General features: G+C 51.7%; 2 protein-coding genes across 3 annotated transcripts in view; one reads left to right on the plus strand and one right to left on the minus strand.

Moving 5' to 3' along the window:
- Positions 1–23,773, plus strand: part of ACSF2 (acyl-CoA synthetase family member 2) — a 39,745-nt gene that overhangs the window by 10,724 nt on the left and 5,248 nt on the right. For both annotated transcript variants that reach the window (XM_082775043.1, XM_082775042.1), the window contains exons 3-10: positions 492–620; positions 1,581–1,634; positions 3,473–3,591; positions 4,087–4,249; positions 4,690–4,785; positions 5,832–5,980; positions 6,552–6,643; positions 7,776–7,852. In XM_082775043.1, coding sequence (XP_082631169.1) covers positions 552–620; positions 1,581–1,634; positions 3,473–3,591; positions 4,087–4,249; positions 4,690–4,785; positions 5,832–5,980; positions 6,552–6,643; positions 7,776–7,852 — 819 coding nt within the window. In that variant the 5' untranslated portion in view covers positions 492–551. The remainder of the gene's footprint in view (positions 1–491; positions 621–1,580; positions 1,635–3,472; positions 3,592–4,086; positions 4,250–4,689; positions 4,786–5,831; positions 5,981–6,551; positions 6,644–7,775; positions 7,853–23,773) is intronic.
- On the minus strand, positions 8,802–17,262 carry CHAD (chondroadherin). The gene is made up of 4 exons (XM_082775044.1): positions 16,456–17,262; positions 12,539–12,702; positions 12,191–12,336; positions 8,802–10,081 (listed from the first exon to the last, which is right to left on the minus strand). The coding sequence occupies exons 1-3, from the start codon at positions 17,227–17,229 to the stop codon at positions 12,195–12,197; spliced, it is 1,080 nt and encodes a 359-aa protein (XP_082631170.1). The 5' UTR covers positions 17,230–17,262; the 3' UTR covers positions 8,802–10,081; positions 12,191–12,194.

Below are 23,773 nucleotides of genomic sequence, written 5' to 3' on the forward strand. Positions count from 1 at the left end.
CCTCTGGGCTGGCACAGCGGGGGAAGATGGTGCTGTCTGCCATGCCAGAGAGGCTTTAACCACTCGGCTTGCTTCACATCCGTGGATAACGTGTGCAGTGGGGTCCATGGTCAGGATCAGCCCTCGATCACAAGCCCATCTGTATGTTGTCTCTTCCCTGATGGCCTGAGGTGCCATGGGCCCACCGAGTTATTTATAACTCACCCTTATGTTGCCTGAGCCATTTCAATTCTAGCACCCTGATCCTCCTCCTGGCAGTTTTGATGTTTTTCAGCAGCGTGACAGGTAGGTGAGCGTCCACACGAGGTACTTTTACAACCAGAATACGATCTTGCTGCAGCAGTAAGCTGACAGACTGCGCAGCAGAGGCACGCTCTGTCTGATTTCAGTTGCAAAGGTGATGCTTCTTCCCCAGAAAGTAGTGCCTGGAAATGAATATCCCCTGATGCATGCTGTTTGAGATCCTCAGGCACTTGTCTTGTATTTTACAGGTGGACCAAGCAGCAGCTGGACTTCTGGCTCTTGGCCTGAAGAAGGGAGACCGGCTAGGAATGTGGGGTCCCAATAAATACGAGTGGGTTCTCATGCAGTTTGCAACTGCCCAGGCAGGAATCATCCTGGTAAGTCTTACTGAGTCTGAGTTTCTGGGTTTTTAGTGGTGTATTGAGAAAGGAAACGGAGACAAAAAAGCAATAGGTTATGCTGGAGGGAAAAGTTTGCTGTCTGACACATTTTCTGTGTTCATACCCAGCATGTTAGCTCTTAACTGAAACCAGTATTTAAACAAGATCTCTGCAGCCCTCAACACGTCCTCTGCTATGCAGGAAAGCAGACTGCAGAGCTGAGAGGAAGGAGCAGAAGGAAGTGAACTGCTGGCAAATGGCTTGCAGTAAACAATTATAGATGGAAACATGCTTGCCTTTAGGACCATTTTTAGGTGACATGCTGTTGTCCTAAACAGCTGTCGGTTATTTATGTCCCTCCTAAATAGGACCAGTATTGCTTCATGGTACAAATGCTCACTTAAAAATTGAGCCCAACCTCCACACCTCAAATTTTCATTTGATTGTACGACCTGGTACATGAACCAGAGCATGTCTTATTTATACACTGCTCTGTGGCAAAGATTGTACCACATCTGGTGTGTTTACTTCAACATTGTTCCTCTCAGTGTCTGCAAAGCTGATATTTTATTTTGCTGGCTGTCTATCAAGAAATTTGAATTGTCCTTGAGTTTTGAACATCTTTAGTTTAGCGTACTGAATGTCTGCCTGGCAGAAATGAGGCCCGTGTCTGTTCCTAAACTGTTGTGGCTCACGTGTGGTTTATGTGACCTCACATAAATCTTTTCTCTGTATTTTTTTTTCTTCACTTGCCTGCCATGCAAACACAGGATTCAGCTTGCTTTTCTAATGAACGTGAGATCCTTGTGGTGGTGAGCTCTTAATTCTGCATCTCAGACAGGAGAGGCTTTGACTGTGACTTGTCCCTGGGAGAACTTTCCTAGTGGAGTATGCATTAGGGAAGAGGGTTTTCAAGGCGGGGATAACTGAGTAACCTTCTTGTTTCTCCCTCTTCAGGTGTCTGTGAATCCCGCCTATCAGGCCCGTGAGCTGGAGTTTGTCATCAGGAAGGTTTGTGTGGCACTTGCTGTTATTGCTACTTGATTTCTTACGAGAAATCATAAAAGCAGCTGTCTGTTAAAGGGGGTAGTAAGGGCACGGTACGGAGGTAAACTTCTAGTTAAGCACTTCAGTACATCAGGAAGAGGTAGGGAGAGCTGGGCAGAGAACAGGGCTGGTGCTGACCGTGCAAAGGGAACACCACCACAGTGACCATGGGGATGACACTGCAGCGTAGTGGTCCCAGCTGTTGCTGTTCTCTGGCTGCCACTTGATCCCTTTGATGAAAGACTTCTGCATTCTTCTTAAGTTTACCTTTCCTGGCTCTGTTTATGACTTTCATCCTGTGCATCTCTCCTGAAGTGTCTGTGTTTTATTTGTTTTCCAGTAGGACTTAGCTTTTGTTTTCCTTTCTGGCTATTTGTGTCAGATTCTGCTCTGATTTTCTCCTCTAGTGTAAACCTGAAGTGTTGAAGGGGCGAGAGCAGAATGGGCTTCAGCTCCGTTGGGAATTACTCCTGTCTCACCCTTGCAGGTTTTCTAGTTTTCCTAGCTTTCCTCTGTACCATTGGCACTGGAATCTCTGATTTTCTTCACCACTGCTAATTATTTGATCGTATTTGTTTCTTTGCACAATGAAAACCCGAAGGAGTTTTCAGCTTTGCCTGTTGGATCATCTCAGCTTGTGCAGTCCCTTTCTTGCTACATCAGGTTCCCACCCTCCAGTATATAGAGTAACAAACACCGAATAATAGCCATTCTCCCTGATTGCTGCTGTTGTTTCCGGGACTTTGTGAAGTGAACTGTTGACAGCTTTTGTATGACAGGTCCTTTGAAAAAGGGCCTGCTGCCTTTTAGTTGACATCGAGTAGGAGGTGCCTGACTAAAGGCCCTTTTCTCATATAGCATCTGCCTTGCTCTCTCCCCTCACACAGCATCTGTTTTTCAAAGCCGGTTACATCAGAATAGTAGATTGAAGTGACTAGTAGTGAAAAGTTACAAAGCCCCAAAACATCCCAGAAAAGACACAGTCCCCTGGGTTCCAGGCAGACTGTTCCATAAATTGAGCAAATGTTTGTCTTCCTTTCTGACACACCCCAGGGGGTACTTAAGAATAACTTGCTGGCATAGCCTTGGTCGCTTTATTTCATGGACCCTGGGAAAATAACGAAAACAGCCAAGTATGTAATTTACGTAAATAGTTTATTTGACAAGAGTGGATTTTTGGAAGGTGAAAACAGTTTGCAGATCTGGGTCAAATTCAGCAAATCACATCTGCTGAAAAATAAATTCTTGGAGTAATTAAAGGGCTTTGTTTCAGGATCATGTACATGTAAAGGTTGAATGAAAAATGTTTTAATTTTCAAAACAGCTGACATGTTTTTATTTTGGGGCTGGGTTTTTTGTTAGTGTTGGGACTCCAAATCTGAAAAATCAGTCATCTGCCTTGTGCAGTGCAATGAACAGCACCGATCTTTTGTGAGCGGGGTAACCTCGGGCTGCAGCTCTGCTTCTTGGCCAACAGAAAATGAACACGCAGCTGAGAGAGGGTGGCTGCTGTACCTTCACCGTGCAAAGACCTGTTACGTGTTCTTCAATGAATCTTTAACTTTCCGTACCACAGCTCTTACTGGGAAAGTGTGAAAAAGCTCCAGGTTTAGTCCGGGGAGTCAGCTCATGTGCTTCGAGAAAGCAGCCATGGAGAAAATCCCCCTGAAGTGTTAATGGCCAACTCCTGCCGCGTGGGGTCACAGGGCTGTGCACATTCTTGCATCAGTGGTGACTGCTCTTTACCATGTCCTGACATCAACCCAGGATGACTTCTTATGAGTGTCTGTCTCCCTTCACAGGTTGGCTGTAAGGCACTGGTGTTTCCTACTCAATTTAAATCACAGAAATACTATGATATTCTAAAGCAGTCATGTCCTGAGCTAGAAAATTCCAGTCCAGGGGGAATAAAGAGTAAAAGGTGAGTTAGGTACATCTGGTATTTTTTCAATGACCTCACAGCTGTGTCCTGCCTCGTGTTCTCTCATTTACACATCACAAGCTCTAGAGGAGGAAGGAGCTGTGCAGAGAGCTCTCTTTTTAGCATTTTAGGTACCGATGCGGGAAGCTTGCAACAACTTTGTTGACCTTGACATCGCTATTCTTTCCCTGTTTGGGCTTTGGCTGTCATTGCCAGCAATTAAAGTGGCTCTTGGTGGCTCACTTGAACATCCTGCACACGATTCCTCCCTTCTAAACTAGATTTCAGATTTAGAAATGGGTTTAAGACTCCTCGAATACACGTATCCTTTGTGAACTGCTCTAATGTACTTCTCTTTCTTGTGGTCTGATAGTTTGGTCTCATCTGAAGAGAACAGGTTAGGCTGTCCTGGAAGTTTGCCCCGACTAGCATGTGGCTATCCAGACAGTTTTCTTCTCTCTCTGTTCTTGTTGATGGTGTGTGTCTTTCTGCCAGGCTGCCTGACTTATCTGTCGTCATTATGGTGGACTCCAAGCTGCCCGGCACCTTCCACATGAACGAGGTGATGCAGGCTGGGGACAGCAGCCACATGAAGCAGTTAAGAGCCTTACAGCAGACCCTGTCCTGCAACGAGCCCATCAACATTCAGTTCACTTCAGTAAGTGCTTCTGGCTGCTCCACGGCTTGTGCTTGGGTTCCTAAGTGGGGAGACAGAGAGAACTGTGTGAGGTGCTGAGCATCATGTTGCCTTCTGCACTCTTAGACCAAGCCCTGGTTCTGTCTTTTTTTAGCCTTCTGCTGTAGGATGGAGAGTGTGTTCCAGACTTGTTCCCATTCTACTTCTATTCTTCCTGCTCAGCCTTTTGGTACGAGGTGTTGTGTGAATTTGTCCAGCTGTAGTTGGGCCACTTTTCTCTTGCTGATTCGGGACTGAGATGCTGGTAAAGAAAAAAAAGTCTCTCTGGTCAGAATGAAGAATGAAGTGAAAGATCACCCCAGAATTGCCTGGGGAAAATGCCTGGGAAATTGCCCCAAAGAACGCTCGTACCTCATCCTCTAAAAAGGTGACTTCATTGCAGAATGTTCTCTGTCTTTCAGGGGACAACAGGAAGCCCCAAAGGAGCCACCCTCTCTCATAGGAACATTGTGAATAATGGCAACATGATTGGCAAAAGACTGGGGATCACAGAGCAGGTGGGTCTCGTTGGGAACACAGGGGTAGGATGGTCTCTGTGTGGAGAGAGTTGGTGCTTGCTCAGCCGCAGGGCAGGATGCCACAACTGGTACTGAGGGCTACTGAGTGACTAATGAGGTGCTGGGCAAGTTTGGAAAGTGTAAACTCTCAGAAGGCTGAGTTTGTTCTAACAAACAGTTCATGCTTTTCAGGTCACCTTCCTTACAGCCAGCAGATGGAAGGACCCTGCTGTGTTCTTCCCACATAACGCTTTTATTTTCAGTGGAGTTGCACTGAAGTTGCGTTTTAGTTTCATGTGAAGTTTTTTGGAGAGAAAAAAAAAGGCATTTTTGTAGGGGAAAAATAGTGAAGTGGATTGCTTCTCATTTTGGTGAATACTCATTTCAAACAACTACAAGACTCTAGATGCCAGCTTTGAATTCTATTGAATGAGGTTTTAATGTATTTTACATGGCTTCATTCATGTCATGTACACAGTCGTGGTACTCAGGATATGACCTTGTTGAAGCTTTCTATTTTTAGCTCCTCTTAAAAATCATTAAAGGCAAATATTTTCTTTTGAAGTTCTGAAGTAGTTATTTCTCACACAACAGCTATAATTTAAAAAAAAAAAAATAGATGGGTTGTTTCAGTTGGTATTGAGAGCTTTTGGTGTTTTAAAAAACACAATAAAATTAAAATCGTGTGCCATATCCTGCGTATTTCATAGCACTACCACTGTCTATTTTGGCATACTGTAGAGTAACATGTAAGCAGTACCTGACCAAAAAGTCCAGCAGTCCAGCAAAGAAATGACATTGCAGAATTCCAGAATGAAATTTTGATGTGAAAAAAATTCCTAAACTAATTCTAATTCAAGTCAAGAAGCATCAGAGCAGCGTTTTCATCCAGTGGGAGCACAGATGAATGTCAGGTTTCCAGCAAGTTTTAGATGAACAGAGGAAATTCCTCTGTTGAGGTCTTTGAGCTGTAGCAGTGAGATGGGCTAGGCAGGGACTGGAAGATCTCGTCTCCTCACTGCTGTCTTTGTTTGGCTTGATCCCAGGACTATCGTATTTGCCTCCCTGCGCCCCTCTATCATTGCCTGGCGTCGGTGGGAGGCTGCATGGTGACGGCTCTGCACGGTTCCTCCTGCATCTTCTCATCTCCGAGTTTCGAGGGGAAGGCGACACTGGAGGCAGTGTCTCGAGAGAAGTGAGAGTTTGTGTGTTCTTGCTACGGAGGAGTTCTGTGCCCCGTGGCAGTGCTTTCTTCCCCTGTCTCACCTGCCAGCCCATTGCTCACGCTTCCTTCCCACAGCAGGAGAGGCGTGTTTGCGGGTGCACATACTGGCAAAGGCTCTGCAGGAGGGCACTTCTGCAGTTGTGTTTGGGAGTTTGTCACGCTGCTTTTCTCCCAGGAATGAGAGAAAGTCAACTGTTTTCTTGGTTTGTGAGGGCTGCTGTGTTTTTACACCCAGCCACTTGCCCTTCTTCTCCAAATGTAGCTCTGCTGCTGAGGTGCTCGCGTTTCCGGGTTGTGCTTCACGTGCAGCTTGTAGAACAAAGCATCTGTGGTTGTGTTTATGCCTATATTTGTATATTTTTATATGCACACATGTGCATGCACCCTGGTGGATGTATTTACACCCCGATGAGGCTCTCGTGTTGTGCCTGCCTCTGTGCTACTGCCTCTGAGGCCCAGAGTGTGATGGGAGCAGGGTTTGGAGCTGTTACTGCACCGGGATCCAACACTGCAGCTTTGCCTTTTCTCTCCCTTCTTGAAGATGCTCCTTTTTACATGGCACGCCAACCATGTTTATAGACATGCTCTCCCAGCCAGACTTTGACTCCTACGACCTGTCGTCTCTCCGGGGAGGTAAGTTTGACAACTCAAACAGAAAATGGAAAAACACTGAGAAATTGGATATTATTGGTCCCCTGCTGGGAGGCTATATTTAGCTGTGTGAACAGAACACTCTCCTGGAGGACAAAGTTCTGTTGTGTGAGTCTGTTAACCTGATGCCACGTTTCCTTTCCTTGGGGTTTCCTTCAAGACCTCTGTATTTTTTAGGACTCTTCTTTCATCTTAAAGCAGTCTAGGGAAGGACTTTTCTGTTTTGTCTGCTGTGGGGTAAGCTGGGAAGCCTGATACTGCTCGACTCTCTATCACCAACCACCGCTGTGTGGCAGCAGACACTTCGTGTGCTTTAAGCTGGTGCAGTATCTAAAACGAGAGCTATTCTGTGTTTTTCTCTGACCTAAAGTTTCCTGCCTGTTTTTAAAGTCATTCGTATAAATACTGGAGCACGTGTTGTAACGTGTGCGTGAGCTTTATCTCTCATCTCAGACAGCCTCAGAAATAGCTGAGCACGACAGCTGAAACAGGGATGCCACCTGTCTTTCCGAGGCATTGGCAGCACAGGGGGGAGATGGTGCTGGAGCATAAAGAAACACCTAGAGCAGATTATCTATTCGCCCCTGTTACGTGAAAAATGATCCTTGTCTCATCTTGTTCTCCAGCAAAGCCTATATATTGCCCTGCTCTTTCGCTCTGTCATCCTAGGAGAGATTTGAACAGGTGAAAATGTGATCTGCCCTCTCCCAAAAGGGCTGGTCTGCTTAAGTCAGGAGGAAAGGTTTTTGTATTTGTGGTGGTAGATGATCTATGGGAGTGTTTGTCCTGCTAAAAATCTATGCCTCTTTCTGCTCTGAAACTTTCCTTTTCTGGAACTGCAGCTTGGACTCGGTATGTGCTATAGAGTTTATTTTCCTAATAAGTGAACTCTGCCAACCCTTAATTCATTCAGGAAAACTGGCCTTGCTGCAGCTTTTGCGTCTAGAATAACTAGGACCTGTATCCATAAAAATAGAAAGTATTTTGACAGGAACCAGTGTATCCCAAAGGTCTTGCCAGCTTTTAAATCTAGGAGCGCGGAACCTTCTGAGAGACTGCTCCTGTGAATAAACAGATGGTTTCCAAGACACTCATCTTTTCCTCTTTCTTCTAGGAGTTATTGCAGGTTCCCCCGTTCCCCCTGAGATCATGAAGATGATTTTAACGAAGATGCACATGCCAGAGACTGTGGTGAGTCATGGTTGCTGTGAGCAGAGCTGTCAGGGTCGGTTGTTGTGGTGAGACTCTGGGTTTGTGCACCTCGGGACAGCTGTGCCAGAGCTGCAGGGGTCAGGTGTGATGGGAATGGGGGCACGAGGCTGGGCTGAGGAGTGAAGACGTAGAGGGACTGGAAGGGAGGAGGGGAATTCTGCCTGCAAACTGCTGGGGCGCCTGGGGAGGAAGCCTTGTAAGAAGAGACGCTTCGTTTAGTGTCATCAGCTGAGCTGCTGCTGGTGTATTTCAAAGTTTATAAACCCTCGTGTCTCCTCGTACACGCCGCAAGGATGAATGGTTTGGGGAGAGGCGGTTCTGGTTTGTATTGCTGGGGGTGGCCGCATGCGTTCGTCTTGCTGCGGAGCTGTCGGGTTTCTTTCCCCACTGGGGCTGGATGCAGCTATAAAACCTCACGCACGCCGCGCGTTTGGGAGGCTGAAGGTGGGAAGGGAACGATGCAGACACGCGGCAGCAGGCACTGCCCTGCCAGGACTGCAGCACGTGTGGGAGGACGTGCTTCTGGGCCACTGCATGGCCACTGCATGGCCACGCACCCGCGGGCCTGTACACGAGCACCAGCGTGTCCTGCATGGGGAGGGGACAGGCCGCCAGCAAAGGGGCCCTGGCATGCAGGGTGATGGCTTTCTGAGGTGCTGGGAAATGCTGCAGCCTGCGAGCGAATGGCTGAGCCAAAAAAAAGAGCTTTTCTGTTTTGCTTTAAAGGAAACAAATTCTGCCTCAGTGCCACACCACTTGCCAGCGCTGAGGAAGGATTCTGTTGTGGTGGCTGAACACGTGGGGCTTGGCGTCAGATTAGGCTGTTGTTGTTGGCAAATCCAGCCCTCGCCAGCACCAGCAGCCTCGTAGGCATGGCTGTGTGCTCGGGGGTGAACCGGGAGCAGCCAGGGCATCCGTCCTGGGGCTGTCTCAGAGGCAGCCAGAATTTTTTCCTGGATGTGAAGCTCTTAATGCTGAGCTGAAAACACCAGCCGGTGCCATCCCCTGGACTCTGTCAGATGACAGCCACCTATTTTTATAGTAGGCCAGAGTTCAGCTTCCCAAAATATTTTCAGACATTACTACAGCCGCCCGGGACTCGTTAGGTGTCACCCATTCCTGCTTTGTAGAAAGAAAAATAATAAAGCCCTCCTCTCCCAAACAGTCACTGTGCCCGTAGGATAAAGAGGATTAAGTCTATATTTGTACCAACAGCCTCGTGTTACTTCTGAGCCCTCAGACAGACACCGGGAGACTTGGCGAATTCATCTTTGCAGCAAGAGCTTTATACAGAAGATGTACATAAGAAAATATACAATTTGATTTCTATGTAGGAAACGGAGGAGATTCCATCCTCTTAAAGGTCATTTACACTCAGTTACAGAGGAATAAATATACATATATTTATATAACTCTTTAGGATTAAAAAACACAGTTAAGTTGCAACTGTGGCATTGTGATAGCCGTGACAATAAACCACAGTCATCCTGGTGTCCTGCTAGATCCTCTGGAGTACGGGCAGGGAGAGGAGGAGGGGTGCTGGAGCACGGTGCACACCTTCTCCCCTGGGACATGCGTGTACCTTGGGAGACCCCACAGGGTGGGAGGGAATCCAGTCTCAGCTTGCTTCAGTTTCAGCCTTTCCCAGTACTGCTTCGCTTCAAGATTTCTGCCTGACTTAGGGAAATCGCTGCCTTTCGTAGCAAAAGGGCAGCTCTGGGCATCGCTTCCCCTATCATCCTCAGCCCTGGCCTGCAGGGATCCCCTCCGGGGGTAGGCAGAGGAGTATTTTTGCATGGCTTGAGCCCAATTTTCCTGATCAAGCAGCTGGGGGAGAACGCTTCTGCCTTCCTACTTGCTTGTAGGATCAATCAAAACAAAGTGATTGATCAGGGCTGTGGTTACCTTGCCTCGGGGGAAGATGACTGTGTTTTACCGGCAGGATCTAGCTTAGCTCGTCTTAGTATGCTCATGCATAGTTTAGGTTTTAAAAATGCCTCTTTTAAAATACATAGATGTCGGAAAAGCTTGAGAAGGTGGATTCCATCCTGCGAGCAGCAGAGAAGCGGGGATTCGGAGGAGGCTGGAGGTGTTGGGATATATCAGATATGTTTCCTGATAGGTAGGAGAAGCTTAAGGAAGGACTCGGAAGTCAGTAGTTTTCTGGTGGTTGGAGTGACCGGTCGCCAGGACAGGCCATACCAGGGCCTGCTAGGGGGAAAAAAAAAAGAAAAAGAAGTCCACATGGTTAAGGGCATTTCTAAGCACATAAATCAACTCGGAGCTTTTGTTTGTTTTTATGCTCAGTGAGTGAGTGAAGCCCATAATTGAAAGTGAAGAATTAGGGGTCAAGGGGCCATACCAAGTTCCCACCACAGAGGAGATGTGTTAGTCCTGTCTCCAACCTCTTCTGCCAACTGGTTATCTGCCTCCTGAGTATCTGACCCGAAGTGTTCGTAGCCAGCGAGCGCTTCCTTTGTAAAGGAAGAAACCCGAGAGCAGTGAAATAAGATTAACAAGGGAGTTCAGGAGCAGTGAATTGTTTTGGTGCCCCAGTTCTGAAACTCCAGAGCAGGCAGAGTTTTTAGAAAATGCCAAACAGCCTTTCCTCTGAAACGTGGTTCCTGTGCAGTGACCCAAGTCACCGTTCAGCTCTGAAACGTGTACCTGTGCCTGCAGAACCCAGCTGAGAAAGCTGCCTGGCTCTCAGGAGGTGCACGGTGAGGTCTGAGTTGCTTCATGCTCCTGAAAATTGTGTCACTGCACTGAACTGGGTCTGTGTGCTTGCATTTTGGCACTCACACCCGAGGGCACCGAGCTTTGTCTACTGTAAGGCTGCAATAAATAGGTTTTCATTTCAGTAATGCTCCTGAACTTGCTGGGTAAAAGCTGCTATAGGAAAGCCAGGTATTGTTATGGTTTTCTTACTCTCCTCATAGAGGAGTGAACTGAAATTGAGTTCAGACAGGGAGAGAAGGTTAAGAAGGGCCAGGTCTGTGAATAACACACATTTAAGCATTGTGGTTTAGGAAACTGAAGTTTTTCCATCTTTAGTGCGGAACTTTACCCGCCCTATATGGAACGCCTGGTATTTCCATGTCTGATCCATAAAGCCTCTGGCACTACAAGATAAATAATCACTTCAGGACGGCTCGGAGCCGCTGGAACCATCCCTGACATTTTGGTCATAAATTTACCTTCTCCATTCTGTCACACACCTCCTCGGTGACCAAACGGCCATACCTGGGCCTTGGGCTCCTGCCTGGTCCTTTCCTATGTGAGAGGGCACAGCGACAGCTCTTGTTCCTACAGTGCAGAGCAGGGTCACTGTACTTTACTTAACAAATAGGCAAAGCTCCCTTCCTTTCCCAAAAGCTTACGAATTTGCAGGCTCATCCAAAGTCCTTTGGAATCCATCCAAGCTCCAAATCTCGTCCCGGGATGGGGAAAAGAAAAATGCTCGGGGTGGAGTGATGACAGTTGTGGCTTTCTTGCGGCTCCGTGCTCTGAACTGAATGCTTAGCACTTTCCAGTTGTTAGAGGTGTTTGCGTGCTACTTTTTCACGGTTTGTGTTTGCATTGGTAGATGTCAGCAGCTCGCTGCTCAAAGGGAAGGCAGCCCCGTCTCCTGAACCACCCTCTGGCCCAGCACACCTTATTCAACGGGTATTTACCGTCTCACTCCTCCCTATTCTGGGACCTTCATTTGAAGGCACCAGCCTTTGTTTATGAATGCCTGAGTGGCTTGGATGGACCAGTAGTTGTTAAAAGGCAGGTGCTGGGCTGGGAGCTGCTCCTCCGGGAAGATATTTGTTTTCCTACGGAAGACGTGGGCTGGGCAGCCTGGGGCCAGATTTCCCAGCCTTGTCTTGCTTTTGAACCAGACCTGGGAGCACCTTCACTGGGGCAAAAGGCTGAGCATCCCCACTCAGCTGGGGAGGTAAGGTGTGTATTATCCCGTCTCAGGGCTGGAAGTGGGCTAAATCCACCCTTCATCTGACACCTAATTACAGGTTTCACCCTCACTTGCTGCCCCAGGCCTGTCCTTAGCTCGGTGTTTGCTTTATGGGCTTGACTCCCTCCCTGCTGCTCCAGGCACGTTCCCTGCTCTGAGAGCGTGTGGAGTCCAGCGCCTCCCAGGAGATGGAGCAGCTCTGAGCGCAGCGCCAGCAGGTGAGTTTTGAGGCAAATCTCAGCGTTATTGCCATCTAAGTCAAAAACCCCACTAACCCCGGTGGCCCTGGGGCTAGCTGCGTGCCCGTGTGAGACGTGCCTACGCCCTGCAGGTAGGAGAAAGGGTTCCGGGAGCCCTCTTACGTGCTTAATGACGGCTTCCCTTCCTGGACCTCTTGGTGGGCAGCTTGCAGGCACGCAGGGCAGGGGTGTCTCGGATGGACTGCCCCCGGTACTGCGCGGGCGTGGAGCACGTGTCCTCCGTGCGGGTACGGTTGCCCTTCAGCCACCTGGGACACGAGGAGGAAGAACACAGGGAGCTTACGAGAGGCACAGCACACCGAGGGCACTGCTCACACCACGCACACACACACGTGGCAGGCTGGGGAGAGCTGCCGGGCTGGTGGCAGCCTTCAGCAATCCCCTCCTGCCTGGCACAGCCTGGGGAGAGCCCGAGGAGTTAGGGGAGGGAGGAGGCGAGCGGTGCCGTACTTGCGCAGATGTGCCAGCTGGCAGGTGCAGTGCCAGGCGTTCCTGGAGAGCGTCAGGGTCTCCAGCTTGTCGAAGGGGAAGTTGCGGGGCAGCTGGGTGAGCCGGTTGTTCTCGAGGTGAGCCGTCTTCAGAACGGTCACGCCAGCAAACGCGTTGTCTGCAAACTAAGCACAGAGGTTTACGCTGAGCGGTGCTGAGTGAGAGGAGGGGAGATGTTTTCCCGGGTCCTCGAGTGCTTCCATTCAGGAATTTCAGTGGCATAAGTGTGCAGAGAGCAAGCATGTGAGGGGAGGGGAGAGTCCTGGCTCGCTGGAAGCTCTACAAAGCTACGGGAGAGGTGTTGTGCTGGGGGGTTCCTGGACAGTCTCCTACCTGAAGAAAGCTGCATCCCAAATCCATGCAGGATTGCCTTTGCAGCTACACCCCTAAATAGAGCAGAGTCTGCCAGTCCTCTCTAATTCTCGAGCCATCCTTCTCCATTCTAAAAGAAGGTATTTTCTGGGTCTATTCCTTTCCAAGGCTGGAAACCCGCCTGGTGCCTGCCCTGTCCTGGAACGGCTGAAGGAGGGAGTGTTTGTGGCGTCTGAGGGGCCTGTAGACTTTGGCAGTGCCCAAGGGCTCCGAGTGGAAAGTTACACTTGGCATCGGAGCGGTGCAGAAACAGAGGCAGGTTTCCAGCACCTCAACCTCCTCCATTATTTTTTTTTCTCATTTCTAGTAGGTTTTTGCAAGGGATGCTGCAAGACCTGCCTTCTCTTGATTAATGGGTAGCCTTTAAGGGAGGGCTTCCCCTGCTGAAGCTTGGCGTGGCTATGGCCCCAGCTTTGCAGCCCTCTCCTCTCTTTTCCTTCAGGCCTCATTTCTGGGTTTGTTTCTGGTTTTCGCAGCCAATGGTTACTCGGGTTGGAAAGTTTCTTCTTGAAAGCCAACCCATCAACACAGGCTTTCTTGGAGGTGATGAATTGGAGATGGAGTTGTTGACACACGACCTTGGCCACGACGAGCCATTCCTCCCTCTGCCTCAAAACAGGGAAAAGCTTTCTCAAAAATGCAGGGAGGAGATTCGCCAGGCCTACCAGAAACCCTCCGAGTCGAGGACCTGTGCTTCCAATCACGCTTCAGACAGGACCACCAGGGTGTGTTCAGGCTCTCCAAGCTGCAAAGCTCGTCAGAGGGAAAGGTGCTATTTTGAGCCGTGAGCTCCAGCGATCTTCCAAAATAAGCAGCGTTGGATAGGTTTGGAGCTTAGCTAAGAGAATCCCAAAGTGCTGGAGCTGTTGGGGCCAAAGCTGGGCTTGGTGGTGGTGGGTTTTATGGTGCTGATGGTGAGATGCTGACATGATGCCCAGTGGGGTGCTAACCTGCCTGCCCCGGCTGCGTGCTGGGTTGGCCAGCGGGGCTCCATCTCAGCCTCTCCTTCGTCTCCCAGCCCCATGAGAAGAGGCAGTACCTGCAGGTAACAGCTGCTGTGCTTCCTGCCAGAGGGGCGTTTGTGAGAAACTGGTGAATTTCCCGTGATCTGAGCGGAGGATTGCTGTTGTGATGCCTTTTGCAGCCCCCAGGTGACAGGGGAAAGGGAATTCTGTGGTTGTAGAGCTGCAAAGCAGCCCGAGGGCCATCCTTGCTCTGCTCAAGTGCCACGGAGGCTGTGACTGTCACGTGGAATGGTTTTGCGCTTGGTCAGCTCTAAAACTTCGCAACCACACAGGGAAAAGCTAAGGGTGATATTTTTATGAAGGAAAAAGAGCTGCAGTTCAGACGTCAGCAGCACTTAAAGTGATTTCCTAGGTCACGTGGCCCCTGTGATTAGATGTCTGCTATTAGGTGTCTGCAGAGTTTGCATGTGGGCCATTTGGATATGAGGTCTGCTGAAGTTTTGAGGAGGAAGCTCAGAGCTGGCACGGGGACTTTGTTTTCCTGGAGGGGAAAAAAAAAAAAAAAAAAAGCCCAGAAGCTGCAGTGGCCACCACTGGTAAGCGTTGATCCAGTAAACTGGTGTCTTACCAGGACATTGGGGAGGAAAGGAGGCAGCTGGCTGCAAAAGAGCCCTGTCCCCAGGTGGTCACTGAAAAAAAAAGTCTTCCTTGCTGGCTAGAATTGTTAAACCTTGCTTTCTGGCCAGCCCTTATAAATCTGTCTGCAAACCTCTGCAATTTCTTTGAGGTGTCAGAACCTTTTCCAGCTCTTTTTTGGCTGTTGCATAATTGTGTCTTGAGTCCCTCAAGCTCTGTTGTGATCTGGGATCGTGCTTTGGGTTAGAAGATTCAGAAAGAAAGGTATTTTCCTTGACTTCATAGAAGCTGCAGACACCATCAAAGAGCAGATCGTGTTTGTCTAGCTAGGAATCTCGAAGGCATCCTGAATAAGGAATGACAGACACCAGAGCAGTTCCTTGATCTGTCCTTATCTGAATATTGTAGGTGGTCTTCTAACTGACTAGGTCATTGCTACACAAGACAAGATTCATAGACTTTAAGTTTTTCTGATGCTTTTGGATGGAACCAAGGGCACTTGATTCTCTGGAGCACCCCAGCACCCTGAGTTAGTCAGATTTCTTCAACACCAAACTCGGGACCCTGGTGCCCGTACAGCTGGTGGGACATCAGTGCTGCAACTTCTGGCTTGTGCGTGATGGGACTGCCTGGAAACGGAGCCTACGAAAGCGGTGTGACAGCGTGTGTAGTGTGGCCCCCAGGGAGGCCAGCGGGTTGGGTTTGGGGTTGGTTACTCCCCTCCTGGAGAGGTTAGTGCTGGGAGTGGGCAAGGGCTCAAATACTGATGGTATTGACTGCTGTGCTCTGTGGTAGCTCTCGGTGGGTTTGTTCTTTGACTTACCGGTGATGTCCTCACCCCCCGAGACCCTTTGGGCTGCCCTTTGTTGCCAAGAAGTTCCCTATTTCATCCCGTCTTTCTGCACGCAGTGGCTGTTGCTGTGCTGTGAAGTGCTGCCCTGCCTCACCCGGCTGCTCTTTGTCTTTGGGCTTCTTGGCCAAGCATCATCCCAGCGAGAACTGCTCTCCTCCCACGGAGGCTCCCTCCCTTCCCAGCCTCACAAGGTGCACCTAGGCTGTAGGGTGCTGCTCTTCCTGCACCGTGCTCCTCTCTGTTCTTGCCCTGCTGCCTGGCATTTCAGAGATCCCCATGCCAGCAGTTCCCTGAGTGCGATGCTCCTGACTTTGGGTCATGCTTCCTCACAGAAGAAGAAGAAGGGGGTTGTTTTGCCGGGATACCTGAATGTCCCTCCTCCTCCCTAGTGGGAACAGGGCCCCTTTGTGAGGTGCTGCAAGAGTTGCTTCTGAGAGAGAGCATCAATAAACAAACCTCTCTTTATAACGTGTAAGGCTGGGAGGCCGGGGGGGAGGTGAAGGTGAAGGTTCAGGTCTACCTGTCTGCAAGGCGTGAGCACAGAGCTTCTGCTCGTGGCCCCTCCTGAGGAATCTCCCCCTCGCAGCCAGCAGCGGGCACCCGGCTGAACGAAGGAGGCTGAGCAGCTCGGCTCTGCAAGGTGGCAGTGCCCTTCAGCCCCTCGTGTGCAAGGCGGATGCTTGGCTCTCATCCCATGCCCCGGTCCGGGATGCTGGAAGGCTGCCGATTGTCCTGGAGCACCCCGAATACTTTCCCAATGAGTGGTGTGAGCTCCAGCTCAGGAGGGAATGCGCTGCCTTTCCAAGGAGTTTGATCAGCCCCAGATCGTTTGGGTTTGCATCAAACACCCCACCAAAAGGGCGGGGTGCATCTCTCATCCCTCGCTTGGGCTGGGTGAGGGATTTTTTCAGCTGTGCCTCGCTGTCTGTAGGCCCGGATCCCCCCCTCTCCTCTGCAAACCGGGGGAGGGACAACGAACTGAGAGCTTTGGAAAGAAGAGAATTGAGCCCCGTGCTTCCCATCTGGAGCAAAGGGAAAGAGAAAGGACTCACCTTTTTCAGTTTCATGTTGTCCAGGTTGAGAGTCTGCAGGTACCGCCCGAAGGACTGGAAGGCGTTGTCGGGAATGACCTCGATGGGGTTGTGAGAAAGCTTCAGCTCCTCCAGCACCCGCAGCTTGCTCATGGCGTTCACGGGGTAGCTGCTCAGCTGGTTCTTGTCCAGGTGCAGCACAGCGAGGTTTTCCACGTCCTCCAGGGCCCCGGGCACGAGGCTGGTGAGGGAGTTGTCAGAGAGGAAGAGCCAGCGCAGGTCTTTAGCACCGCTGAAGACCCCTGGCTTCAGCTCCTGGATTTTATTGCTGCCTAGGTGCAGGATAAAGAGGTTGACGAGAGGGGAGAGGATCCCTTTGGATAAGTCGGGGATCTTATTCTGGTCCAGGTACAGGTAGGTGAGCTCAGACAGGTCATCAAAGGCTCCTGGCTTTATGACACTGATCTGGTTGTCGGTGAGATAGAGGTAGACCAGGCTCTTGAGCCCCCTGAAGGCTCCCGTCGAGATCTCCTTGATCCGCGAGCCCTGGAGGTGAAGGGACACCAACTTCTTCATGTCCCGGAACCCGTTGGTGGGCAGCACGGGGAAATTATTCTTCTGCAGGTTGAGCAGCCGCGTTTGCTCGGGCACCTTGGGGATCTTCTTCAAGCCAGCGTTGTCGCAGATGACGTGCTGCAGGTCTCCGCCGTGACAGTGGCAGCTCGGGGGACACGCCTGCACGCTGCAGGCGAGACACGCCAGGAGGACTCCGAGGAAGAAGCCCGACCGAGCCATGCTCAGCTCAGGAATCGGTGCAGCGGGATGGGAAGCAGCAGCAGGAGGAGGAGGGAGATGGGTGGGAGAGAGAGAGAGTGGCTGGGTTTGCAGCATGCCGAACACAGCCCTATTTATAACGTTATTAAAAAGCAAAATCCCTTCCCACAAACCGCAGGCAGCAGCCAGTTGGAAGCAAGTGGCTTTGGGAACTTACTGCGAGCTTAACCCCTTGGCACCAGGCGCTGGAATGTCCTCGGCGCTGCCAGGCTCCGCTGCAGCAGTCACCGTGCAGGGGTGGTTTTTGCAGCAGGGAGGCAAACGGGCAGCAAACCTGCTCTGTGGGGAACCCCTGGTCCCTGCTGAGCCAAGCGGGGCCCAGATCTATCAGCAGGGGAAAAAGCGACCTGTTCCTCTTGAGCGGCAGCCCGAGGGTGCGCAGCGAGGAGCGCTGCTGCTCTTCGCAGTCACCTGGGTGGCCGTAGGTGCTGAAGCTTTCAGCAGGCTCCCGGGATGTTTTAGCCTAGGCTGGTTTGGGGAGAAGCGCTTTTTTGGGGGGGAGAAGCACCTTTATCTGTTATCACAGAGGAGGGGTCCTGGAGGATTTTGTCTTGCTGATCTCAAAGGAGTTTGCTCAAGCAGGGACCGGAGCAGAGGGGAGAGAGGCGGTGCCGTGCCCGTGGTCACCAGCCCTGGAGGTGCTTTTGTGATGCAAAATTTGGGTTGAAGACCTTCAGGTCTAGGCTGACCGAGGAGCTTGGTCAGGAAAGGGAGCACATTTATCATTTATTGCTGCATCTTCCCCGTGGAGTGCGACATGAGGGGGGGTTCTCAGCACGTGGAAATGGGGAGCAGCGGCCGCTGCCTTCCAGCAAGGGATGGGGCAGAGGCAGAGCCCGCAGGGAGGCGGCGAGGCACAGGCTGGTGGACGGGACACTGAAGGAAGAAACGCCGGCTGGTGGTGTTGACAGCGGGCCTGATCTGGTGAGGTGCAGGGCAGGGCTCGCCAGACAAAGCTGTGGGCAGGGGTAAAGGGATGGAGAAGCTGCAGGAGGGAATTGCAGCAGGACTGGGGCCGTGTTGGAGGAGCCGCTGCAAGATATGGTGGTGCAGAGGGGTGCTGATGCGCGGGATCTGCCCTGCTCTCCCGACACAGACACACAAAGCAAAGCAGTTAAAAATAAAAAAAAAAAGAAGCCCCAGCGCCCGCTCCTGGGAGTGCGAGGGGAGAGATCCAGGAGTGGCGGGGTGGGGTTTGGAAGTGGAACATTTTGAACTGATTTGCAGCCAGTTCCTGGCTGTAGCAAACAGCTGGGAGCCCGGCACATAACCGCGAGCTTGTTGAGCTCGCTGCTGCTCAGCCTGGCCGCGGAGCCCCAGTGGAGCTTTTTGCAGAGGCGAGACAGTCTCAAGAAAGGGAGGAAATCCAAGGGCTGCCTTAGGACACAGACTGGCTTATTCACCGAGATTTCTGGGTTTTTCCATTGTTGCGCCGAGGAATGAGGCAGCGCCACCGAGCATGCTCCAGGCGTTATGCAAAGGGCCTGGCAGCCCCAGCTCCGGCAGCAGCTGCCAGGTTAAGCAGCGTTTTCGCGGCGTGATTAATTTGGGGAAGAAAGAGAGGGCTGCTGGGGTGGGAATGTCGGCGCTGGGGAGCCCGTGGGGCAGGTGGCATTGGCTGGACGGGGCAGCTCGGTGCAAACCAGGCCGTGTCGGTCTTCCAGTGTGTGGCAGTCCCCACGTGCAACGCCCTGCTGGTGAGCAGCTGGGGCCTCGCCGCCCGCTTCAACGTGAAATAATTCTCCCTGCCTCGTCCCCCGAGAGGTGCTGTCACTGTGGGACCCCAGGGCTCCTGCCGGAGGGACCTGCTGCAGCGTTTAGTTGTGGTTACTGCAGAATTTAAAACTCTTGGAGCAAAATAATGCTGATCGGTATTTTTGCTTATGCCTGATTCGGTAGCTACTGAGTTGGGCACGTGCTTTGGTCGCTGGAATCTCTCTCTGAGTGCTTTCAGCACTTCGAGGCAGTGAAAGAAGTGCACGGACCCCTCCAGATTTTCCTCCTTTGCTCCAGGTTGATCAGGACTGAGTGTGCCCCTCCGGTGTGTGCCATTGGTAAAGGGAACTGGGTGAAAGAGCGGAAAAGCAAACAATTCACCCCTAAAACATTCTCTTTCTACTGATTGATTTTTCTCTGAGCAGGTCCAGCTGCCTTAGGCTGACTCGAAACCATTTGTTGAACAGCTCCTGAAAGTTGTGTCCCAGCTCTGCTGTGCAAGAGCAACTGATCGGTGAGATTCAAGGTTCAGCCTGTTTCTGTTGGACAGTGGAGCCAGGAAGTGGATCTGTGCTTCCTCCCTGAGCACAGCTGATGTTTGATCCTTGGTTTTCTTATCCCCTTGCAAAGATCCACTGGCTGACAGGTCGCCATCTCTGCAGAGATTTCTGCTAGCCTGGGTCAGATGGGAGCTAAAAGCTGGTGAGGTCCTTGCAAACCCCACCCGTAAATGCATCCCACCCACGTGTATTCCTAGGACAAGACCCCTTTCAGAGTCCAAACCATGGAGACCTCAAACCACGCTCTATTCTTTCTTCCTCCAAGGGTACATTTCCCTTTCTTTCACCCTTTATCTACGTGAGGGTTGAGCTTGCAGGCTCTGGGGACCAGGGAGCCTCTCTCCCCGCATGGACAGGCGCGTTGTAGCAGGAGAGGTCAGGCTGTGGGCTCAGGTAAGCGCTGCGTTTCCCCGTGGTGCTGCCGGGAGGTAGTTGCCCTGATGCTGTGCTGGTGGGAGGGTGTCCCTGCCCCGCAGAGCTCCTCACCAGCACAGCAGAGCTGGGAGGATGCCGTGTTATTTTTGGTCCTGCTGCGGGGTGGCAGCAGGGCAGCGCTACTGGGGGAAAGGTGTCTGCCCGGCGGCTCCCTTTCTCCGGGCGCAAACGGTGAATAAAAGGGAAGTTCTTCCCCCTCGTGTTTTTCATTTCCATGCCTCGGTGAGCACATTCCTGCGGCGGGAGCCGGTTGGCATCTGCCACGACTGGCACCTCGCCTGGCTGCGGGGAGAGGCCCCTGGGCTCCCAGCTGGTTGTGTTTTGCCTGGCCTTCCCCCGCTGGATTTCGTTGACCGGAGGATGAGTCAGGCCGGCCAGCAAACACGTAGAGATCCTCAAAAGCTCGCCTGCGCCCCGCTCGTGTCCCGGGGGTGGCTTGCAGTCTGCTGGTGACAATGGCAGCAGTGTCAGCCCTCCCTCTGCAGGGGCAGGAGACCGCAGGGACCTGGGTCCCGGCCAGCCCCATACCTCGAAGCTCCCCTGGGACTGGTGCTGCTGGGACACGGCAGGAGAGGCGGGATTATCTCGCCATCCTCTCTTTCTTAATTGATTAACAGTTCTGCAAACACTCCCGGTGCCTAGTCGTTTGCAGACGTTGGGCTCCCCTCCTCTCCTCCTTGGAGGCGTTGCGGGCTGAGCAAATAAATACAGTTTTTGAAGCAGTATAAATATAGATTTGGGGTGTTGCTTTGCTGCTGCAGGTCAGGGCTGTTTTGATACAACATTGGAGATGGTCTTTTCCATGTTTAATCCTTATTTTTGTTAGCATGAACAGCTCTGGTATATAAAGACAGCTGCACATGTACTCCTCCGTGTTAAAATATTCCACTGCTTGCTTTAGCCTGATTCTGCAGCTTCGGAGGGGATCCGGATCATGCTGTGCGTATCGGTAGCAGTCACCTTCCTGATGTGGCACCAGTGCATCTGGCCTTGGGGCCCAGGCTTTCTTTTTTGGCAGGAGATCTGCCAGCTGATCAACCACTGCACGATGCCCTGGGCTTTCCTGGGAAGCTCCTGGCTGTGCTTTGTGCCCCCCCAGGGCCCCGGCCATCCCCAGGTGGTCGCTGCTCTGCCTGGCGCTGCTCTCCTCTGCACACCTGCCTGCTCTGAAGGACACCGGAGCTCTCTCCAGCAGCACACCACCACCAATCAGCCCCCCGAGGCTCCTGACTTTCCCAAATGCTCCCCAGTGGTGAGTCCACGCTGTTCCCAGGACAGAAATTCAGCTCCGCTCGGCGGCAGCGTCCCTGCCTGGCCCTGACCAAAGCGAGGGACCCGTTCCGCCCCACCTTGCTGCTGGGGGAGCTGACAAGCTGCTGGTTTCAGTAGCTGCACGGGCTGTAGGAGCACGCTGTGAGAACATTTCAAATGGTAACCTCTTACACGGCATGGAAACAACAGGACAGCAGGCTTCCAGCTGTGTCTTCGATGCAGTCTGTTCCCCCCACACCGAGGTTTTGGGGCCAGTTTCCTCCTCCAGCGGCTCTGAGCATTCACACACCCCCAAACCAGTGCTTTTCTGTCTTTTCAAGGCATTGTTTCTTCGTGTTCCCTCTCTCTTTTTCCTTTTACTCCACTTCCCTAACGGCAGTGGCACCCCAGCACCAGGGGGAGTTCATCCCCTGACACCCCCTTCCCTCGAGCTGCCGAAAAAACACCGAGGTCCTGCACGTGCCTTCGCTGGTCACCTCTGGGCGGTGTTTCTGCAGTGCTGGCGGGGCTGTTGGGATACTTGCAAGCCTTGAGACTTCTGATCAGCCTGGAAAGAAGAGAGGAAGCTTTAACTGCAGACCGCAGGAGCAGTTTGTACAGGAGTGACCGGCCAGGCACAGCAGGCCAGCTTTCAGCTGGCCCGGGCTAGCTGGGTTGCCGTTTTTGCAGCGGTCTCCTCCCAAGGCGAAGCCATTGCGTGCATCGACACAAAGCCAGCGCTTTGGGCACCTGATATTTTTGGGAACTCTCAAAGCCCCGTCCAAAACTGGGCCTGTTTGGCAGCAGTTTGTGTGGGGAGAGATGCCAGCGGGGTGGCCACCCTTGGTTCGCCCTACAAGACCTGCCTGTTTGCGGCCCGGTGCTTTGACACAAAGATGGCAGTGTTGCTGTGGCAGGAAATGAAATCTCGATGTGACACAGGCTGGATGGGATCAGAAGTTGTTTTTGCAGTGGCAAAGTTGACCTGAAGGTGCAGGAATATTCCAATACAATCCGGGATGGTGGGATAGCTCCAAAGCAATGAGATCAACGCCCTCCGGGGACGGCAAAACTCAGGGCAAGTGAATGAAGATCACTGCTCGGCTGAGAGCAGGTTGGAGCTGGCTGCTGAGGGAAGGGCTGCAGTTAACTTTGGTGGAGATATCTGAGACGAAACACTCAGCATGGGTTTAGGAATAATGAGATCCATCCGAAATGTTACGCCGAGCAGGGTTCAGAGAGCTTGTCAGAGGTCCCGTAGCACATCTCGGGCTGTCAGGCTGCTTTCCGCTGTTTGTTACGCTCTCTTTGAAGTCTGAAAATCCCTATTATTTCACGCTCAATTTGCCTCTCTTTTCCGAGGCCAGCATTGTCTTCAGCAAAGCTCAGTCTCCGTGCATTGTACTTTGGTGGTTCGAGGCCTGGAACCGTTCTCGGGGATGGCAGAACCAGAGGGTCCCGAGGGCTCCCCTCCAGCGCCCTCAGGTCCTCGTGCAGAGCCTTCCCCTCCACTTCCACCTGGCATAACCCCTCCTGGGGTGCTGCGGTGCTGAACCTGCCCTTTTCTTGCAGCCTTGGGAAACAGCAGAGCTCAGGGGAAGCGTTTGGTTTTATTGCCATCGAGGGTTTGGGAAAACTGGTGAGCACGGAGCCGGTGAGACTTGTTCCAAGCTCTGCAATAAATTAACGGCACGGCTGGGAAAAACCCAGGGTCTTGAGGTCCCCTCTCTACCCAGCAGGTCAGCCTGCTGTCCGCATGTTTGCCAAGGAGACTGGAGTCGGATTGGTTTTGGTTTTAATTTTTAGACGCTGCCTTCTTCGGGCTGTTTTGCCTGTTCCACAGTGGCCGCTGTTTAAACAGCGCTAGCAGGAAATGTTTTTGAAATGTGCTCTAAAAAACACCGTCCTGTTAAGACGCTCTTTTTATTCCCAGTTTAGACAGAGACTTGGGATTCACGGAGAATGAATCTCTTGTCAGGAGGAACAAGTTAGGCAGCAGTTTGTGCTGGAGCTGTCCTTGTCATCGCTGGGTATTGGGAGGTCACTTGCAGCCCTAGCAGTAAAAAAAAAAAAAAAGCTTTAAAGTCAATTCTATTCTGTTCTCTCACAGCTCCTCTCCAAGCCAAGAGTCCGAGCCGGGCTCTTTGCCACCGAAAAGCTTTGCTTTGACACTAGATATAGCTCCAGTGGAAATTATGGATCTGATGCAGAAATTACTGGGTGAGGTTTTCTGGCCTGAATTACACGGGATGACAAGGCTGGATGAGCATTAAGTGTCCCTTTGGGTCTTGAAAACTCGGAGTCTTCGTGGCTCTCTCCAAACTCAAATTGCTGCGTGGGGTTTTGTGGGAGCCTGGGTCCATCTCGTGCTGACACGAGCTGCGGCCGGGCTGGAAGGAGGCCTTGGAGCCAGCGCCACGCGTCCGACGAGGGGAGGGAAGGACGGCAGGGCCACCGGGAGGGCTCGCTTCAGCCTCTGCCTGGATCCAGGGTGTGCAGATGAGGAAAGTGCTATCCGGAGAGCTTCTCTCTGAAGAGAGAAG

The sequence above is a fragment of the Aythya marila genome (assembly GCF_965140915.1).
Source record: "Aythya marila genome assembly, chromosome: 18".
Classification (NCBI taxonomy): domain Eukaryota; kingdom Metazoa; phylum Chordata; class Aves; order Anseriformes; family Anatidae; genus Aythya; species Aythya marila.